This window comes from Bemisia tabaci, chromosome 8, assembly GCF_918797505.1.
Source record: "Bemisia tabaci chromosome 8, PGI_BMITA_v3".
Taxonomy (NCBI): Eukaryota; Metazoa; Arthropoda; class Insecta; order Hemiptera; family Aleyrodidae; genus Bemisia; species Bemisia tabaci.
The window spans coordinates 46535876-46558114 of record NC_092800.1 but is presented as its reverse complement, the minus strand read 5'-3'; the positions used below and the strand labels follow the sequence as shown (position 1 = coordinate 46558114).

At 36.0% G+C, this 22239-nt stretch overlaps 1 protein-coding gene across 1 annotated transcript; it reads left to right on the top strand.

Annotated features, from left to right (window-relative positions):
* The first annotated feature begins 2633 nt into the window (after window positions 1–2633).
* On the top strand, window positions 2634–21380 carry LOC109043029 (ubiquitin-protein ligase E3B). Its single transcript, XM_019060057.2, has 17 exons — window positions 2634–2938; window positions 3723–3939; window positions 4553–4690; window positions 5789–6116; window positions 6819–7007; window positions 7470–7661; window positions 8111–8382; window positions 9295–9443; window positions 9612–9783; window positions 10549–10667; window positions 11655–11830; window positions 12312–12448; window positions 13027–13163; window positions 13825–13988; window positions 14721–15113; window positions 15859–16123; window positions 17496–21380. Exons 2-17 carry the CDS (start codon window positions 3785–3787, stop codon window positions 17678–17680), a joined length of 3171 nt encoding a protein of 1056 aa, XP_018915602.2. The 5' UTR covers window positions 2634–2938; window positions 3723–3784; the 3' UTR covers window positions 17681–21380.
* Window positions 21381–22239: the final 859 nt, after the last annotated feature.

The window sequence follows — 22239 nt, the reverse complement described above, 5'->3', positions numbered from 1 at the left end:
CACACTCGCAAAAATACAGGCTGGGCCTCGTAATTTGGTCCGCGGTGGTAGTGGCGAGCCCGAATCCGGGTGCCCCGAAAAAGCACCGGAGTGCTTTCCGACCATGAGCCCTGGAAAGAACGGCCGTAAACGGGGACTAAGGCTCAACTTGGATTGGTCCATACGCTGTTTTGTCCTTTCTCTCTCTCGCACTCATTGCTCAGATGCGGCACGTCAAAGGAGCACACTCGGCTTTGACAAGCCGCCGTTTTATCGTCTATCTCTCTCCCACTCATTGATCAGATGCGGCAACCCGCGGCTCGTCAAAGGGACACACACACACTCGCAAAAATACAGGCTGGGCCTCGTAATTTGGTCCGCGGTGGTAGTGGCGAGCCCGAATCCGGGTGCCCCGAAAAAGCACCGGAGTGCTTTCCGACCATGAGCCCTGGAAAGAACGGCCGTAAACGGGGACTAAGGCTCAACTTGGATTGGTCCATACGCTGTTTTGTCCTTTCTCTCTCTCGCACTCATTGCTCAGATGCGGCACGTCAAAGGAGCACACTCGGCTTTGACAAGCCGCCGTTTTATCGTCTATCTCTCTCCCACTCATTGATCAGATGCGGCAACCCGCGGCTCGTCAAAGGGACACACACACACTCGCAAAAATACAGGCTGGGCCTCGTAATTTGGTCCGCGGTGGTAGTGGCGAGCCCGAATCCGGGTGCCCCGAAAAAGCACCGGAGTGCTTTCCGACCATGAGCCCTGGAAAGAACGGCCGTAAACGGGGACTAAGGCTCAACTTGGATTGGTCCATACGCTGTTTTGTCCTTTCTCTCTCTCGCACTCATTGCTCAGATGCGGCACGTCAAAGGAGCACACTCGGCTTTGACAAGCCGCCGTTTTATCGTCTATCTCTCTCCCACTCATTGATCAGATGCGGCAACCCGCGGCTCGTCAAAGGGACACACACACACTCGCAAAAATACAGGCTGGGCCTCGTAATTTGGTCCGCGGTGGTAGTGGCGAGCCCGACTCCGGGTGCCCCGAAAAAGCACCGGAGTGTTTCCGACCATGAGCCCTGGAAAGAACGGCCGTAAACGGGGACTAAGGCTCAACTTGGATTTGTCCATACGCTGTTTTGTCCTTTCTCTCTCTCGCACTCATTGCTCAGATGCGGCACGTCAAAGGAGCACACTCGGCTTTGACAAGCCGCCGTTTTATCGTCTATCTCTCTCCCACTCATTGATCAGATGCGGCAACCCGCGGCTCCTCAAAGGGACACACACACACTCGCAAACACGAAAACATTGTTAAATCGCCTTTCACCTTTATCACAGGAGGATGTAAGATGTGCATAACCTCAATCTTGCTTGCTGATAACAGCCATCTTGTTTGTTTATTTACGGCCCCAAGAGCATCTTGTCAGCCTATTCGCTCGAGACCAATGAAAAACCGGAACAGAAATGGCCATACTCTGTCTATAAAGGTACTCTAGGGATGCCGTTTTCAATTTAAGAGTCCCCAAATAAAGTGGCATCCCTGCTGCCCTGTCAATGTACCTATTTGCTCCCAATTTTGCATGGAGAATTCGTCATGATGTGTAGAGGTGGACTCTCAGGTTAGCGTGGGATATCTCCTCCATTTTGACATCAACTTGAGAGCTTTTTTTGAGCTTGGGAGTTGATTTTGGAGAAAACCAGTGGCACCATTGTATTTCTTGTGAACTTTCAGATAAGAATTAATAGGTAGTGAAATCGCAAATTTTCACGCATGCAACATCTCCATTGCACGCATTTACATAACTGTAAATACGTTATTGGATCCCAACTGCTAATGCATTCCAAGTATTCTAAAATCCAGGAATATTCAACTATCAATCGAAAGTAATAAATTCGTCCTTTAAAGTGCTAAAGATCCACCTGAACACAAATTTGAAAAGGTTCTTGTGATCTGCTGAATTTCTGCTATTCTAATAAAGGTAACTTGCTGTGAATTTTTAGTACCTTTGTGAGATGTGCATTAAGCCCCTATACCTACCCTAATTATTAACAGAATACTCAATTTTTTTAAAACATATTTGGGAAACTGAAAAAACCATCATCCCAAACTGTGTTCACTCCTCTTGCTGTACAAAATATCATTAAAAGATTTATGATAAAAGAGACTTTCATAATAATGAATACTTTGATTTATACTTTTTGTATACGTAGATTTGTGAAAACCTGCTCTGATCAACTGGACTTCATTTTGCAATGAGGAACCACTATTCTTGGCTCTCCCGTAAAAACACATATCTGCATAGGGGAACCAATGGCATGTATGCTGTTTCTAAAATGGGCCAGAAATAGTGGTTCCTTATTGCAAAATGTACCTATTCCAACTCAGATTGTCAGTGTTTTCAAAATGAATATTTGTCTTCATTGGTGAAAGGTAAGTGATATAAATTAAAATGTGGTGGAAGTGATTTTAGAATTTATCTTTGTATTGTTGGCTGAGGAAACATCGAAGGAAATCTCTGCCGGGAATATTTTTAATGTGCGTCAATTCAAAATTACCGCGGTTTGTATCAAAGAGAGCAGATGGCCTATCAGCGAGCGTGTTGATCGAATGCGTAGAAAATCAGCTGATCGGGGGTTCAAGGACGCAAGTGTGTATTTTTGTTTGGGTTATGTTGCACAGTGTTTATCATTATTTATCAAAAATTTGTGATTTTTTTAAAGATTTCATAAGTGTTTATTCCACTGCATGGCAGAAATTCCGCTTCTGTTTTGTTCAAGTCCTTCTTTACTCTCACTTTCCTCCATGGATTTTTCAGTTATAGGAATTTAATGCTGTAATTTGGTGGACGTGATCCTTTTTTTTTTGACACGCTCTGTTAACTTAATTAAGGATGTGCATTTTTTTAATTCAAAAGTTTTTAATTTGAAGTGCTTTCCACCTCACATCTCTCTATCAGGTAAGTAAACCATGAATATTGTCGAAACTGCTGCTAGAACTTTTTTTTCTGCTCCCTACTCTCATATACTTACCGTCTTAAAATTTACATGTAGGACAGAAGACTTCCAGTTCTTTGTCATCAATTGGAATTGGGAGTACAATACAATTTTCAACATATGAGGGATAAGTTGGCAACTAAAATTTGAAAGTACTTCTCATTATGTTAATGGATTGTAAGCTGCCAAGTACAATTTTTCTGTGAGAAACAAAGAAATTTGCAAGAATACAAAACTCTAGAAGAGCAAACTTAGCACACCATGCCCCTTGCAGTAGCACTGAGTCTAGCTATTACTTAAATAACATGATAGCAAAGGTCTTTCGGAGCAGAATGAAATAAAGGAACATATTAGCCTCGCATTGGACAGTGACGGTTGGCTTTATTTAGGCCATCTGCGTCAGCGCAGTTATTACACACGTACTTCCAATTCTTGAATAGTTTATAATTATTAAATTTGGTACCTCTGGTTCAAATTAATAATTCTGCCTCTGATCTATCATGGGAAGGTGTGCAATTATTTTCTTTATGTTGGTACACAGCTTTTAGTTTGACTTTGTTGAACTTACTTCTCTTGACAAATCCTAACTCATATCGAATTGTAATGCATATCTTTGACTCATCGCCACCATTGACGTACCTATTCAACCGCACAGTCCAGGTTGAGTAAGATTTCTTATCATGCAGTTTTGAGGTGTTTTTCACTCGAAACATATTCCAATACTTTCCTGTGCTTTTGTCATTTCAGAAAATGCATTTTAGAATTTTGATGAAATTATTTTGTGGTAAGTGACGGATACTGCAGCAGAGATGTTTGAGAAGGACCCAAAACAGACTTTTCTAGAGCAAACAAAAGCAGCTCGAGCTGAGCGAGCTTTTGAAAAGAAGCGGGAGGAAGCTGCCGTCCGCATTCAAGCACACGTCAGAGGATGGTCTGCAAGGAACAGTTTCACAAAAACCATACTGTAAGTAGGACTGCCTTGACTGAACTCCAAACCCAATCTCAATAGGATTTTTTCCAATTTTCTTTTAATGAAGGTTTTAAAGACACTAAATTTCTCTCAAGAAATGACCCGCTAGATTGATTGGAGAGAGGCAAATGTACTTATCTGGTCTTTGGGAGACCATCTTGCAGGATTTGGTGGTCAGTCAACCAGTCAAATACTTAAAAGTGTCAATAAACTGATTGAAGGAAAAAAAAAAACAAAAAAAACAATGAGATTGTGGCCTGAAAACTGCAAGTAACAGGACGGCAGAAATGTGCTGGTGCTGAATCCACACTATTCTATAGACTAATCAAGATTGAAAATTCCAAAAATTAGCATTTATTGGAGTAGAAAAATGAACTCTAATGGGTACCAATGCTGAACTGAGGGCAAAGACTATTATGGGTCCACCAGTTGAGTCATCCCATCTTTTGTGGATCAACAAGCTGAATCTTCAATCGATCAACCAGTTGATTCCTTTGTTGATCTGAGAAATAAAAAAAATCTATCGATATCTTATCTTTTGTAAAGCAAACTTACGTATTATTCCTCCTTGCATCATTATCATGAAGTTTTGTTTCGTATTTATCAGGGATGAATTTGATGAAAATGCTCCTGATATCCAAGATACTTGGAAGAAGCCATCTTTATCGCTGTATAGGGTCTTCTCAAGATTTCTTTCAGTTTGGAAGAAAGAGAGAGATAAACAACGTTTTGAAAAACTGTGCAAGTAAGTCTGTTTTGGCTTTTTCCTGCTTCTAATTGTACTAGATATGGGAAATTTAACGATTATTTGCAGCTCATGCTGTTGTAATAAACATCCATCCGTTTTGAAGAGTCATAGAAAAAAAAAACTAAAATGTTTGGATCTATTGATGTACAGGAATTCTTGACATGCCTAGGGTGTTGTACATTTGGATCACATTTTGCAACAAGAAACTACTAATTTCTGGCTCAGCAATAAAAGTGCATACCTGCACAGGAGAACTAATGTCACATATATTGTCCATGGAAAGAGCCAGAAATAGTAATTTCTTTTCCTTAGAAATTACAGGTTACATACTTAGTGGAGCCACCGCACTGTTTTCCCTTGATATCCAGTTATAAAATAACTGGATTAGCTGCGCCAAAGCCAGGATGGATCTAGAATTTTCTCTAGCTTGAGTTTTAGTCCATTTGTGGCCCTTGTCACATTCTATTTACACAGATTGAACAATATTTGCCAACGCAATTGAGAAGATTTTTTGCACTAGAGTGTAAGTCTGTTGTAATGTTTCAAACGTGCAAAGAACCGTTTATTCTTGTATGGATGGACATCTGGACAACCAAATTAATTCTCGTGGAAAAAACACAGAATTTTTTACCATTCACCAACTTAATCTACCAAAATTTTCGTGAGATTTTCTCAGTGATTTATTTCTACAAAATTGGACAGTCTGTGGCATTTTTGAAAGGTTTGAATCCAATCTATTAAATTTTTCAGACAGATATTTTCCGTACTTGCATAATTCATTTGTATAAAAGTGGCATTTTTTAAGTATTCCCATAAACTTGCGTTCTTTATGCAAAAAATTGATACAATCCTCAATTTGAAGTTTTGACCCAGTGTTCTTGAGGGTATTTCTACCTTTTATTGACCAAAGAAGGAAAAAAATCGATAATTTTGACTCTGATTGTGATTCATTTACTTAAGCTCAAAAAAATGTGAACATTAACCTTATATTTGTTTTCTCAAACTCTGTCTCATGTAGTGTTTTCACTTTTTTTCAACAATGTTCAACTCATTTACATATCAATATCTATTATTTTATTTGTCACTCTATTCTAGATACTTGGTCGTAAGCCTGAAATCTGAGTCTGTCAAGTTCAGCTACATTGGCGTACCCATGAATAAAGAATATGCACTTTCATGGATTGACCAGATCAAGAAGATCCTCTCAATTTGCTGTACATATCTCGAGGAACTTCACCCAGAGTCCAGCGCCGATAAGAAAACTATCATTTGCTTCTTACACACCTTAGTAGCCTACACTTCTACAAATACCTGGGTGGCCCTGGCACATCCGAATTTTGAAAAATTAAGACCAGGCATGAACCAGTTGTGCGCTAATATTATGGGTCATCTTGTTTCTCATGGATTTTATACCACTTTAAAGGTGAGTCTAGATTCTCAACTCCGTAAATTGAATATGTGTGATCAAATTTCCTCTAGTGTAAACAGAGTGTCTGCAGGTCCGAAATTCCCGGAAAGTCCAGAAAGGTACTGATTTTTTAAGGGTAGCCCAGAAGTACCAAAAAAGTGCGGATATTCTACAAATAGGTGTGGAATTTTTTTCATTTTTTGTCATTATTGTCGCAATTTGAGCCAGAGTTTCAAATTTTTGAAATTCTTCGAATTTCGTCAATTGGAAGCATTGAAGAAGCACTGAATTTTTCTGTTGAGATGGCATTGTATTTCTGAGGAATGTACTGAAAAAGCACTGTAAAAGTACTGATTTTTGGCCAGCCTGTTTTGGTAGACACCCTGGTAAAGTGTGCAGTGTGAATGAACCATCCTCTGAATGGAAACAGGAGATTTGAGCTTTAATTCTCATTAAGTGTGGATGCAAAGTTTTAAAAAAATAATAAATTTAAGGATGTCCCCAATTTTTCTTATTTCCCCAGGGATTATCCTACTTTTCCTGTAGACACTGGGGGATTTTTCTAATGTCACATGACAGATATGCGACCAGGCTCTTTGTTGTGTCATAAAGTTTCTGCACCTGTGTACTCACTATGTAATAAGAACTAGCACCTTTCAAGTTTTGAGATACCACAAAATGAGGTATACTGATTCTGATTAATGTTTTATGTTCCAGACACTTTTGATGAGAGGATTATCACGGTCAAAAGTAGTGCTGACCAATATCTCTTTATCCGCACTATTGACCCTCGCAACTCGACCACTATTTTCTTCGAACCTAAGCGATAATCTAGTTTCCATTTTCCTTGTACAAATTTTAAGTGTACCTGCTTTAGTTTCTCACATTAGAGATCTTGCTCCAGAGGCAAGTAATCAAGTTTTCAAATCCTATTTCATAATTTTAAGATGTAAGAGACACTGAATTTATATTAAGCTTTCGCTACCCAAGGCTGTAGAAAACGTATAAATGTGGATCCCTTTTAAATACAGAACCCTCTGCAAAAAATCAGAGGCTCTGTATGTATTTTTCGAATTTCAGTAGCCAGCCTTGCTGGTGTAGTAGCTAAGGCAATTGGCTGCTTGCCCTGAGGTCTTAGGTTCAATCCTTAGTGGTGACAGGTTTTAAGAATGCTCAAAAATCCGTCACTGAAGCCATGGATCAGCAATATCCTTTTCTAAGCAGAAATATTCTCAGAAACCTCTGTTAAATATCTTTTGTGAATTTTTATCTTAGTTAAATGTTACTTTTTTATATTGAGAAGGCTTCTTTAAGCGTCCAGGTTTGATTGAAAATTTGCATTAACAGTACTTACTCTTTTCTCCACAGTATCTGAACACATTGCAAAGTCATAGAACGCTCGAACGATGTCTGGAGTTTTTGAGCTCACCCCAAGAAATGCAAACTGTTTTTGATTCCTTGGAAGCAAGCTACGCACTGTGCTTGATAGGAAATTTAATTCATCTTGTGTATTTGTACAAAAGTTCACTTTCGGGGTCCAATCTGTATCCAGCTTTCACAGTAAGTTTTTCAGTTTTTTATTTTATCAATAACAAATGATAACAGGAACAATGATTTTTTCTCCAATCAATAATGGTCTGCTAGACAAGGTTTGACTTGAAACACCGCATTACTCCTTTTGTATTCAAATTAAATTTTACCTGAAAGAGGATTCACGGAACATATAGTTTGAAAATACCGTTCAGATGTATTGAAAACACTGATTAAGTCAATTACAGATCCCACAACTGATATAGTGTATATTTATGTTCTTGTTTATTTATTTTGCTAGAATTCTCAATGCAAAGCAAGCAACACTAGTTTTTTTAACAACTTGAATTAATTAATTTTCTTATCCATGGCTTGTCTTTCTTTATGCCCTTTGCTTGTTTAAAAACAAATTCATGGCTCTTACCAAACTCTTACTTGTTAGATTCAGTAATGATTTTAATCAAAACACAAATTTACAGGTGGTCATCAACAATCTTCTTCAAAACTGCAAAAACTATGTCGTGTCGAAGCAGTCCAATTTGACTCACTGGCATCCCATCCTCGGGTGGTTTTCACAACCGATTGATCCAAGCTTGCGGGAAGCAATGCCGCATGTCAGGGCTCAACTATTTCTGCTCTGGTCACAGCCATTAATCTCTGCTCTTTTGGGAGTTGCACTCAGAGAGGCTCTTGAAGTTGGTGAAGTTGCTGTTGAGTTACCTCCGCCTCCGCCCTCCTCGAATATTATCATGTAAGATTATTATTCATGTCCTACATGTAATCATAAGTTAATGGATGTTCTAACATCGGTTCTTCTATCAAGTACATAAATATGTAACAGTTCAACCGGGTGTTCTTGCCAAGGGGATTTTCGGTGTCGAGAAGTTGACGGTGAGAATTATGCAGCATAAAACAAACTCTGAAAACCCTTAAATCAAGAAAAATTTCTGGCATGTGAAATGCAATAGGACATATTACAATATCTGTAAGAATAGAGGGCAGCCTTAGCTCGGGAATATTTGTGAAATCTCACTCCATAGTCACTGAAGACCATACTTCAATGAGTATAGAATAAAGTTCTTTGATTTAATTTCTTAGATTCCTCAATTGAAGCGCTTATTTTGAAAAGAATTCGAGTCCAATTTTTTTCAAATTTGAGTTTTTATAATGGTGTCTACTACCAGGAAAATGGGATTCATTAGGGAATGGAAACTTTCAGGAAACTCAGGAGAATCATATTGGTAGGTCTTCTCAAGACACTTCTGGAGAGGTGGGAAGAAACTTTGATTTCTCATCAGGGAATAAGCGCCTGAAAATCAGGGGATTAGCATAGTCAACAGTTGTACAGCATGTAGGAGAGAGATGAGAGGGCAAAAATGAAGCGAGAATCCCTCTTCGCTGTCTCGAAGGAGAGCTAAAATTCTAATAAGCCATCTTCGAGTCACCTCAGATTTTTTTAGAATTGGTACCTTTTTGAAATCATCGCTTCAACTTTTATTCTCAGAGCTGTGAAGACCATTCCGTGCTATTACATAAATACCATTGTATGTTCAAGCATCTCATGAAAATTTCCCTACGCACAAGTGCAAATGAACAATAATCATACCCTCTTTTACTTTAATTTGCTGTTGGTTTCAACGTATTATTTCCTTGTGCATTACAGAAGAGCCTTGGAATCCAAGCGAAACAGTAATGGAAAAAACTACAAAAACAAGCTCGGAAACCCAGAAGTTGTCAAAGTCGCTCAAATATCATCCTTATATTACACAACGATAACGACCTTGACTCAGCTAAAACTGGACATTTTATCAGGTACATTTTCCAATCATGTCTTATTTATATTATTCAAGTAGATTAATGAACCACTAATACGCAAATATCAAATGTGTTTCTACCTGAAATTTCTTATTTTGAAGTTTTATGTGGCAATGATCATTGTCAGTTTCTAATAAAATTGTATTATTTCTGGTTACTTGGCAGGTCTCTGCTATCAAGACAATGTTCTTCATTTAATGTGGAAGTTTCTTGTTTCGTTGGGTCCAAACTGTGGCTTAAAAAATTTTCTTGAGCTATTAGCAATGAATTCAAAATGCACCGCTCCAGAATTCGGCTTTCTTATCCTATTTTGTGAGTGCATGTCGCACTATGTTACGTAAGTATCATCAAACTATACTTTTCATTCAAAGATATTCATTTATTTTCTAAATTTTTTGTTTCATTCATTAAACTAATAGAGAATAAAAAAAACTACCATTGAACCAAGAGTACAAAAAAATATTACAATAAAATACAAAAGTGATTATAGTGGAGATAAAGTAGAAAATGATCATTGAAAAATCAAATTTTTTTTTTGGTTGGTGGAAAATGTGAAAGAAGAAGTCTGTTTCTAATGACATTTTAAAACTTACCTATCAAGAAGAAAATTGGTTAAACATTCTAGATGATCATTTCGCGCAGCAGTATACTGTACTTTAAACTCAGAATAAGAATATTTGGAAATATTTCCCCTTACTTTTCTCATTTTTTAAGGAAGTTTGGATCTTTACATCATTTTATTTTTTTTTTTCTTTTAGTTTTTAGGAATATTTAAAACTGTTTGAAAGAGCAAATGGAAAATGAAGAAAAATTTATACACTATTTGAGACTTTGAACATTTTCCATGAATTAAAATTTGTTTACCTACTTAATAAGGTTAATATCCAATTTCAGTTGTTCGATTCTACGTTTGCTAGGAAAAAATGTTTACATTCACTATGACATCCAATGAAATAGCAAATGTAGGGTTCTAAAAAAGATTTCAATACATTAGTTTATTCAATTCTGTGTGTAATACTTTCAATTTTTACTTGACTATTTTTCACTTGAATACCTATTTAGATCATCTGTACTCATCAATTAAATTCAATATTTTTTCCAGCATATTAGATGATGTCGAAATGTATGAGCATCAGCAACCTTTTACTCTAGTCGATTTAACATTCCTCTCCAGTTTCCTTAACTTGTTTCTCTTCAAAGCGATTTCAAACAATTTCTTCGGTGAGTCAATTTTACCTATCCATCTAAACATGTCACTTGAGTGAAAATGATCAATTGCCTGTTCTTTAAGTCTTTGCCTTTTGTATCAATAAATTTTAGACTCATCCTAATGAATCAAACAGATCTTAGTTAATTTTCATTTCATGCCAGGAGTCTTGACCCAAATTATACCCCTTGAACCTGCAGGAGTGGGTATCTTGGTTTGCGACGTCGAAGACTTTCCATCATACTTTAATTTTCAAGAAGAAAAATACTGATCGTCATTTTTTGTAAACTTCCTTGAGTGTTCCTTAATGTGAGAAATATTCAGTGAAAATTTAAAGCAATAGCACTGGTTTGTTCTTCCTTGATAAAAAGTAATGGTAGCAGAGATTTTGAAGCTCTGCAAATGAGATACACATTCCTGCAATTTCAAGGTAGATTAGAAAATTTAATAAAATTAAATGATCTCGGTAAATCGTTGAAAAATCCTTCACGCATTCTTTGAAAGGACAAATAGGTGAGTCTCTGGACGGAATGAGATAGAGGTTTCGCCTGCAGAGGAGGATTTTCAATTTGCGTATGTATTCCTCGGATGAATTTTGTGAATGATTCAATGATGCTATCTGTTTTGTCTAAAATCAACGCCTCAGCTCAATTTAAGCTCTTAGAATTAAGGCCTCTATGGAGGAACACTTTTGCTTCATAAGAAAAAGTGCCTCTTCGTTCAGGCAAAAAATTTTTTGCAGAGATATATCATAAAATACATCAACAGGGCTCCAATGATTGTAGGGTAAAAATAAGCATTTTGACTCATGGATTCCCTACATAAAGTGACAACCTTACTGGTGTCTTCAGCTTTATTTTTTTATGAAGCAGGGATCTTTATGATCTCAGGAGTTGAGTTTTTAGAAACTCAGACTTACCTCATTTCTCTTGTATCAGTTAAAAATGAAATTGGTTAAGTAGCCTCCTGCCTCAGTAATGTAATGTTTTGGTTTTTTGCAGACACAAAAAATTTAAGCTTATCTGACGGGCTGTTCCACTCTTCACACAGCTTATTGATGATATTATACCGCCGGGACTGTCGCCGCAATTTCACACCGCCCTCGCATTGGTTGATTCGTGATCTGAAAGTTAGCGCTTTCATGAATGATTTAGACAAAAACAAAAAAACATCACAAGTAAGTCCAAGTTCATTAAAACATTCCTGTTCCTTAAAGTGCCGCAGTAATATGCATTGGAGATAGATTTATGCTATGTATGATTTACAAGAGATGAGTATGAGTCGTGGGCTCACTTTTTTTGCTATTAACAACTTTAATTTTTTAAGAATAGTTGCAGTCATGTTACCAATTCACACTAATGTTCCGATCATTAGAAAAGAACGATAAACTAACGCTAATCTCAGCCATTTTTCGATCAATAGTCGTGAATGGGTAGCTGAATAATCAATAGTTTGTAACCAGCATAGTTTCAGGCTAACAATAAAATCCAAAAGCTCTGAGAGAAAATCAGAAAGAAGCAAATTATTCGTAAAAATAAATACATATACTATGCCTTCAATGACACCAATAAATCTGTTTTATGAGTGTAGGAACTATTGTCAAAGTGTCAGAAATTGAAAAGGAATTTTAACTTTAAACCTCTTTTTCCCCTCCACAGATTTTACTCAAATACCTTCCACACATTTTACCTCACTCTGAAAGGGTCCAATTGTTTCGTAAATATGTTGCGAATGAGAAGAGTCATCTAGGTATTTCTGATTCAGCCTATGTTTCAACTTTGATAACAGTTCATCGGTACGTATTGTCCTTTTTTAAATGTTTTATTTTATCTTGTCGGTAACAGTTAAATCCCTCTTATAATTATTCATAAAGTTTTTTTATGTGGAAGCTCAAAGCTTTCCCCAAGGAAAAAAATTGTCCCCTCTAAAAGAGGGAAAATCCTCCAAAGTTCAGCGAGTCAAGTAATCAGAAATAAGACATCAAATCCTAATATGATCAATTATCTATCGCAAAACTAAGAAAATGTGCATCTCAGATCGGAGTTTTACAGGTTTCTTGCCGTGTCATATATTTCCAAAGGCAACAAGTCTTATTTATTGTCTAGTATTCCCTCAAATTTTCGTTGCTCTGCCAAAAATACACTCTCAAAAAATGTTTCACAAAAATATTAAGTAATTCTCTCTGTTGGAAATATAGAGTATGAGCAGAAATCCTGAGACAGCACTGTTGTTGAAATGTATGAGAATGTAACAGAGTTAACGGAGAATGTTTGATTAGTGACTAATCATTATTTTATGATGGAAAATTTATTATGGAAAATTGCTGCTTGGCTTTATTTTTCTTATTTTACAAAAAATGTTTTTTTATTCCAGAAATCGAATGGTAGAGGATGGGTACCGACAATTGGCACTTCTTCCTCCTCAGTCATTGAAAGGTGTGATACGGGTTCGATTCATCAATGAACAGAGTTTAAGTGAAGCCGGGGTTGATCGTGATGGAGTCTTCAAAGGTTTGTCATCATCAAAAATTTGAAAAATAGTCCCCTCTAGAGATGATCACAAAAAATTGGAAGCATTTTTAGGAGATATTTCAAATGATTGAAAATGAAGAAGCATCTGTTTAGGAGGCGAAAATCAATCAGGGAGACTTTTTTTAAAAAAACAAGCTTTCTTTAATGCCCTCTGCTTTAATTTTCCTTTCTCTTGGATCCCCTTCATGTGCTGTTTTCTTTTTTTTTTGTGAAAAAAAAGGAAAAAACCAAATGTAAGTTCGATGGTAATTGGTGCAGTACTTTTCATATACTATGTATATTCTCAGATTTAATTTTGTCTTAAGTATGGGTGAACCAGAACAAAAAATTAATGATAAGTGAATATGAAGATGTAGCGATAGGAGTTTAAAACGAATATAAAAGTATCAGAGACATCATAAAAAATGCTGAAGACAAAGAAACATCAATTGAATTCATCTTTCCCGAACAAAAACATATAAAATCATCGTAAGTAGGTATCCAATCCATTAAACTTCAATCTGCCAATAATGGAGATATTGATTTTTAGTCATAGTTAAGTAATGTACTCTAATGCACTTCAGTGTTCTGATCATCAGCAATAGTTTGCTGTACTCTTGTTATGAGCATTTAAGATAAATATGATTCTTTTATGTTTTAGAATTCTTGGAAGAAACAATAAAGCGAGTGTTTGACCCATCACTTAATCTATTCCGAGCAACAGCTGAAGAGCGACTTTATCCATCGCCCACATCCTCACTACAAGACAATCATTTGCAGTTATTTGAATTTGTTGGGCGAATGCTTGCCAAAGCAGTCTATGAGGTTTATTTTTGTTTTCTCTGTTTTTTATGCACAATCACTGTAAACGTGTTACCACCTGTGAATTATATTGTCCTATTTTCTGCTTCCTTGATGATGAGGTTAAAAAATTCATGAAGATTAAAAGAAAGATATCAATTAAGATCTCAAAGAAACCCCAAGTGATCTCCATTTATGAAGCTAAAATTTCACACTTACAAAGAAAAACAAAACCCTCTAAAATTAAAAATGGCCAAACTAAAAGCCATGGTAGTTACCCGGTGAGGATGAATGAGATTGGAACAGAATATCGCAATCTTGATGGTTTTTGTTGTGTTTTATGCATGTTAATGGGCATAGTTTACAAGAAAGGATGCAGAAAATCAGGAATCTCAGAATCTAGAATCTTCTTAAAATTTAGGAAAGCACAGTTGTTTTTTGGAACATTACATTAATCCTCCAAACTTTTTTGAGAGTCGCAATAAAATCAGAAAAGTCGGATTTCTCCTCAGTTCTTCATTTCGGAAAAATTCCAAATTTTTTCATATTCCTAACTTTTTGTCCGGAATTCTTTCAAGTATTAAAATATATTTAATTTCTTTGAAAAAAAAAAAAGACACCCAAGTCCTTCTTCCAAAGTCGCAGTGTGTTGGAAAGAATCTAATTTTTCAGCCTGTGGGTACTTCTCATCAGTTGGAAAAAAATCTCCGACGGGGAAAATTCTGACCTGATTTTTCCACCTTCTCTTTTTCGCAGGGTATTGTTGTAGATGTCCCGTTCGCCTCTTTCTTCCTGAGTCAAGTTCTTGGTCAGACGCAACAGGCATTGTACTCTTTCATGGACGAGCTGCCATCACTCGACAAGGAGCTCTACCGCAGTTTGACCTACATCAAACACTACAAAGGAGACGTTTCAGAATTAGACCTTACGTTCATTGCCGATGAAGACTGTCTAGGGAAGGTCATGACTCACGAGCTGGTGCCTGGTGGTAGGGCTGTCGCGGTGACCAATCAGAACAAGATCAACTACATCCACCTCATGGCTCACTTTCGTATGCACACACAGATCCGAGAGCAAACGGCTGCGTTTATTCGAGGATTCCGCAGCATTATCAATCCAGAATGGCTGTCAATTTTCTCAACACCCGAAGTGAGTTGCCACATCAATTTTATACTTGATGTCTTGCTACTAAGCAATTGCAATGGTGTTGTTTACTCATATCAAACTTTCTTTAAAATTCATTTTTAACAAGCTCCAAATAAATAGAGAGACCTATTTTATCTTTCAAATTATAACTAAGAAAGCAACTTTAAAAGTTACTAAAATTCAGGGCTCCTGGCCGTCTGGAAAACCTTGAAAGTCAAGGAAAACAGGGAGTTCATAAGGAAAATCAGGGACTTTTGCCAGCAGCGTTTAACGTAAGTCATATAAATAAAAAGAAAAAAAATCTACGTGGAATTTTATCTGAGGGTCAGGGAAAGTCAGGAAATTAAAAAATTTTAGAGTCAGAGGAAAGCGAAAAGGAATCAGAAAATGAAAAAGCTATGGAAACCCTGAAACTCTGACCCCATTCCGAATAGAAAACTATCACTGCAACAAATTCAATGATGTCATATGCAAGATGACCCTCTTTTTTTCATTTTGAATTGATTTTGTCCCAAAATATACCAATTTAAGGTCATCTAGAACTGCCTAAATGCAGTTTTCAATTTTTATGGCTTGTTCCCAGCATTCATCTACAGCCCAATTAACAAGCATTCAATGAATTTTCACAATGTTTCTTTCAATTTATACCTGTCAATAATTGTTTACTCATAGGATATGATCTTTTTCACTTTTGTGTCTCATCTCCGAAGCCAAAGAATTTTTTATCGATCAACTTAAACATTTTCAGGTTCAGAGGTTGATCTCTGGGGATAATGTGCCTCTAGATCTTAACGATCTAAGACGCCATACGCAGTACTCAGGCGGCTTCCACGACTCACATCGAGTTATTCAGTGGTTATGGGATATCTTGAACAAGGACTTTAATGAAGAAGAACGTAAGCTCTTCCTGAAGTTTGTCACTTCCTGTTCAAAGCCTCCACTCCTTGGTTTTGCACACCTTGAGCCACCTTTCTCGATCCGCTGCATGGAAGTTCGAGATGACGAAGACACAGGTATTTTTTACGTCAACTAAATTTTGTAGAATGAGTCATTCCACAAAACATTGTTTCATGTTGAGACTCCCTCATAAATCAATGTCCCTTTTCTCTATGTTAATATGGACGTATTTCTGTTAAACGGAACTTAGCACCAAATTGAGTTCCTTTTGAGGATTTTAGAATCCTGGATTGCGCGTTCTGTCAAACGGAACTAAGCGCCATGGAAAATTATTGCGATAATAGGACGGAACGAGCATCGCGTTCCGCAACACCCGCCAATCCAAGCCCCCCCTCCCTTCCTCCCCCTAAGGCGCTTAGTTTCGTTTGATAGAAATACGTCCATCTGTTAACTGCCCTGGATTTACGCATGAATTGCAGAACCTTGTATGAAAAATATGCACATAGACAGTCTTCTGACTACGGCTACAATGATGTACTTACTGGGACAGCCTGCAGATCACAAAAATCGAGAACTTCAAAACATGCTGATCGTAATTGCTGGTCAGTACTAGCCAACATGGCAATCAATGTTTTAAACAAGAACTCGGTTAATCCATTCTAGAACTCATCATATTTTTCTTTAACGCTCTGTTTAATCAAAAGTAGAGAATCTTTATCGGTTTTTCAGAATGACTGTACCATATCACCTGGAAAGTATGTTTTAAATGAGAAGCAGGAATCAGGTTTTTTCATAGAATTCTTAGAAGGATAATTTCTTCCAAAAAAAAAAGAAAGAAATTGAAACAAGGTCGCAGCGTCCTTTAGTTTGTGAGGGCAATTATGGAATTTCATCCGTACCTAGGTCATTCATGCCCAAGTAAATAAATGATAAAAAAAAGACAAATTATTTTGATGTAAAAGTAAGTAATTTCTTTTGTTGGAAGTGACAGTTTCTTTCAAAGAGGCTTGCTCCTAGAAATAAATGTTTTGAACGTACACAGAAGAAGATACCTCTGTGCACAGGAGCAAGTTACATGAACATATTTTCTTAAGGTAGGTTAAAAATTGGAACTCGAGCTTTTAAAAGAAAAACTCCGGAGTATACCAAAGAATAAGTTGCTAGTCATTTAGTGAAAGTTGCAATTTTAGTTCGCAAATTTAGGCATTATGTAGTATTTAAATCATCCGATATTAAGCTCTGAAAATGCAAAATTAGAATTTTAAACAGGTCCCTCTGTAAACCATGGTTTTTAGCTGCAACTTCTACTGTTGTCCTAGTTTAATTGGAAGTTTTTGGAATTTTAATTTAATAAAATGTACATAAACTTCTCTAAATAGTGGCACCAATAGCTGGATTTTAAGTTCCTTGACACCAAGGTTCCTTTTTTTGTGAACAATCACAAATTTTTATCACAATTTATAATCTAAAAAATTATTTCTGTTACAGGTGACACGATTGGCAGTATCATCCGAGGTTTTTTCACCATCAGGAAAAAAGATCTTCAACATAGGCTTCCCACCTCTGCAACTTGTTTCAATCTCTTGAAGTTGCCAATCTATCAGCGAAAAAGCACTTTGCGAGAAAAGCTCCGTTATGCCATCACTAGTAACACAGGGTTTGAACTATCGTAAGGTAGGATAGACTGTCTTTTTTGCAAGAAAATTGATTTTGACAAAAGGTTCATCTAACAATATCAGAAATACCCCATTATACCCCGAAATAAATTTATAAGAATCTTAGTTTTCTCAAAGGAATTAAAGGAACTTTGGTAATTCAGTCACTCTTATGAAATTAATGACGAATGTGTCATGTATGTCCGAACAAATGATTGTTGAACACAAACCTCAACTCTGCTTTTATCTTTGTTCGTAATTAGCGTTCTTCTCTTGTGCATTCCAGTAAGAGGTCATGAGTCATTCTCTTCTTCTATTTATAATGTATCAAGTCGTCTGATTATTTTCACAAGTGTGAAAATGCTTAATACTGCAAACACAGAGCATGACCGCTGATTCAAGGAAGTACTTAAAAATTATTAACATTGTTTGTAGGAATTTTGGGCCAAAATTCTAAGAAAAAGTAGTGAGTTGGGTGAAAGTTCCAAGAAAAAGTAGGGAGTTGGGTAAAAATTCGCAGGAAATCTTGGGCATTGACTTCAAAAATAATTTGCTGAATCATAGCTTGTAGCCAAGATCTTGGACCTTTCTACAATCCTTGTTATTAAATTGCTTAGTTTTGAAATTTTTAAGCCCTCTACAATAAGATACTCATACAGCACTCTTTTCAGCAGTGGTACTAAAACCCCAATTTTAAATTTTATGGTTTTAAGGTCTCTTTTCCCATGCACATCACATATCTTGCCCAGATAATCGCTTTAATTTTACACAGGAAGATTTTTAATTAATCCATAATGTTTAAAGAATGTATAATCTGCGACTCTCAACCGTACAGTGAGATTCATTCAAAATTTGAGTACTTTACTCCGCCTTATTTTAGACATATAAGGCCACTTTATAAGAGTACAAAATTTGAAAATATTTTCTGATCTTTCGACTTGCCTGTGCAAGTTCAGATGGTCAACTACTTGTAACAAATTGATGTTTTCTCTGTGATTCGGTGCTAGGGTTATCATGATTTTTTGTTTGTTTTAGTCGTAGTTAAGTGTCAAAAAGTTGTAGAAGTATGTACTAAAATTTTTGTATCATCTGCCAAAACAGTGCCTCTTCAAAATCAATCTTACAATAATCTGTCTTTGAAATTCATTCAAAACTTTAAGTTTTACTTGCTCCTGAGAAATTGAAAACCCCCCTCATCTGTACTACGCCATCTCCCAGACGGAGGAAGGTAACTCCATTTCAAGGTTGTAAAATGAACAAAAGCAGTTCATTTCAGAAGAAAAGTAAGAGAATTTTGCAGTCAGAAATGCTTCATAGTTTTCCAGTGAAAATATACTTTGTGATTGGAAACTTAGCAACATTGAAATGTACTCATGTTCTTTTGTCTGGAGGATGATGAATAGTGCAATCTTTCAAACTTAAGTTATGAACATTCCAAAACTCCATGCATAGAATCAGGTGCTTGTTATAATTTCTTTTCTGCAGTAGTATTGAATTTTGCTTTATTACTAAAGCCTTTTATGTTTCAAAGAAACAATTTGTGTGAAGAAATACTCAACAAGAACGCACTGTGATATCAGCACTTTTTGGTTTTCTGTCATTAGTGGAAAATTTTGAATACTTTTCCATATTTCCCACTATTCCTATTTTACTAAAGACAAGGCTTATAACATTCCTGATTTGGAGGGACCGAAAATAGTTAAGCTCAATTTTGAGTGAAAGAAGAAGGATCTAAGTCATCATTGTCTCTCATACAGAGAAATGTATCTTGATTGTGCAGTTCTAATATTTCCTACAAACGTTTCATTTTTTCACAGGAAAACTGTCGTATGAACTGTCTAAAATTTTTAGTGACTTTTCCTTCCACTTGTCTGACGAATTCTAAAATTTTCAGAAGAATTTTTTTGTCGGTCCTCCGATGAAAAAATAATGTTTGCAGAATTACTGAAACTGCGCAATTGAGATTTGTTTCTTCATGCGGGAGAGGAAGTGATATGAACTTTTTCAAATGTATAGTTTCTCAGGGGGAATGTATCCATATATGATGTTCTTACAAAGGATTTTCAAAAACCAACGCATGTCTTTTGTAGTGCCTTGGTACTAACATGTTCTTTCAAAACTACCCTTGTGGGTAGATTTGGTCTGCTAAATTATGCCCAAAGTCTAAGAACAAAGTTTAGTCCAATTTTTTTATTTTTGGACCGTTCTCTCGCAGAAAAGATGAACTGGCACATAAAACAGCACTACTTACTTCACTATTTTTAAACCTGACTGTTCAAAATTGGGCATCATGGCAGTAAGTAAATTGTAGCTGCGTTTTTTCCCCTCAGACTTTTCTCACCAAAGTAAAATCAAATGATGGCCATTATTTTCATTTCTTTGATTCTTTACGACTAAGTCCCGGTCCTCAAAGAGTTTTGAGAATCTTAGTAACAACGATTTTAATTTTACTTTTTTTTCATAATTTAACTGCATGAGTCTGTTGTAGAACAGATATCCATCACTTCATTTGTCTTTTCAATGTAATTTATTTTCAATTATTTTTGAATCCTTGTGGCTATCTATCGATTTTTGAAGAATGTATTTGCTAATAAAATTTACTCTTATTGATTTTCTATTAGATTTAGGGAAGAGAGAAAACGTAGGATAAAGTCATTTTTTCCTCTCTTGATAAAATCTATTTGTAAAGTGTAGCTGTTTTGTATACTTAAGGTATTCAAGAGATGATTGGTCAAAGGTTAAGCCCCTTTGCGTCATTTAATTTTGAAAATCAGGTGTCTAAATGTATGATGCAATAATCATTCTCTTTCTGTCTTAGGAGTTAGCCAAAGATAATTTAAGCTCTTATTTTTTTTCATTTGGAAGTTTCAAAGTAATTAGTTATTTCAAACCTGTTCTCAAATGAGTATCACCAATGAAGCAACGAATTGATCCACGAGGCATTCAACCACCAGGTGCTCCATGGATCAGTCTCAGGTGGTCTGCATTTGCCTGTCAGAAATTACTCTGAAAATAGGAAAAAATACGTAACAAACAAAAACGTATAGCTTTATAGAGGGATTTTCGGAAATTTTTCTTTGTCTTTAATATTAAATTATTTCAAATAATCAAACTGAAAAAGGAAGTTCTTCAATTTTCATATGTGGTCTGCATTTTCTTCCTTTGGTAAAAAAGTGGACCGCGGCCAAAGAAGTTATTGAACTGTTGCAACCTATTGCGTCAATCTCAGGGTAAGACTGGTTTTCCTCTCTAAAATGTGGAAGCTGCTTTGTATGAAGAGAGGAATCTACGCGATTTTGAAATTGCAACTTTCAGATGATCTTAAAAGAGAAAAAGAAAAGAATTGTAAAATAAAAACTTAACATTTAAGTTAAGTCGTCCTTTCCTAATCCTTGAATGTACACCTATATTTTTGTTTGTATCTGCGTTTTGTAATTTTTCTAAGACTTTTTAGACTATTTTTACGGAAGGAGTCAATCAATAATAATTTTGAACTGAGAAATGAAATTTAGTGATTTTTTTATCTGTAAATGTTGAAACTTTTCTGAAGGGAGGTCACAATGACCGTATCAGTACACGTAAGGTCCACTCTTATTGTTATTTCTTTTATACACATATTTAAATTATGTACTTGCATGAATGTATTTTACATTGTTTCCCTGTAACAATTTTTATTTAGTCCTTCGATGTTTATTAAAAACCTAACTGTCGTAAAATATTCATGTTTTCTGATTTTCCCATAAAAACACCATTCTACAGAGTGATCTAAATGGAATGGTGGAAACTTTAAGGATTAAGATTGTTTAGTACTCTATGACATATTTTTGTTTAAACCATTTTAATACATTATGGGGAACCCCCATAAACCTTCCTTCCCCCCTCCATGTATCAAGTTTTTATAATTTTTGTCAACAAGAGTGAAACGCATGAAAATATTACTTGGCCCCATATGTCAAGTAATTTTGTTGAAGATTGTGGCTACAATTTAAAAAAAAAATTTAAAAATTTTTTAGAGAAACTTTGAAGCGCCATAGCCATATCCCCTCCCCCCCTTAAAATGGTTCGAATAACAACAATTTTATAGAGCAAAATATTCTTATCTTAGACGGGAAGAAACTCTAAAGAACAGCCATTCAATTTGGGGCCCCTTGTGTCAAAAACTTTTCTACCATTATTTGGATGAAGTAAACAGAGAGAAGCTACAAGCATTAAGTTGCCTACCTTGTCTAACTCTTTTAAGTGAAGCAGCAGAGATTGAAGCTCGAATTTACCGAATGAATATGTAAACCATGTATGGATGAAACGAGGATATCTAAACAATCTAGTTCTGCAACTGCAAAAAAATGGTTTTCAAAAAATTTCATTGTAATGATATGGTAAGGCAAAACTTACACTCACGGTTTTTTCTACGCCAGATGTATTTTTAAGTCTTGTAATAAAAAGAGTATGTGCTCACTCCTATACTTAATTCCAGCATGTACAAGAATAAAGCCATACTATCTTAAAATTATTTCAATATAGTTAATCAACTTTTGGACCTTTTTTCATAGTATATCAATTCGCGAACCAATTTATTG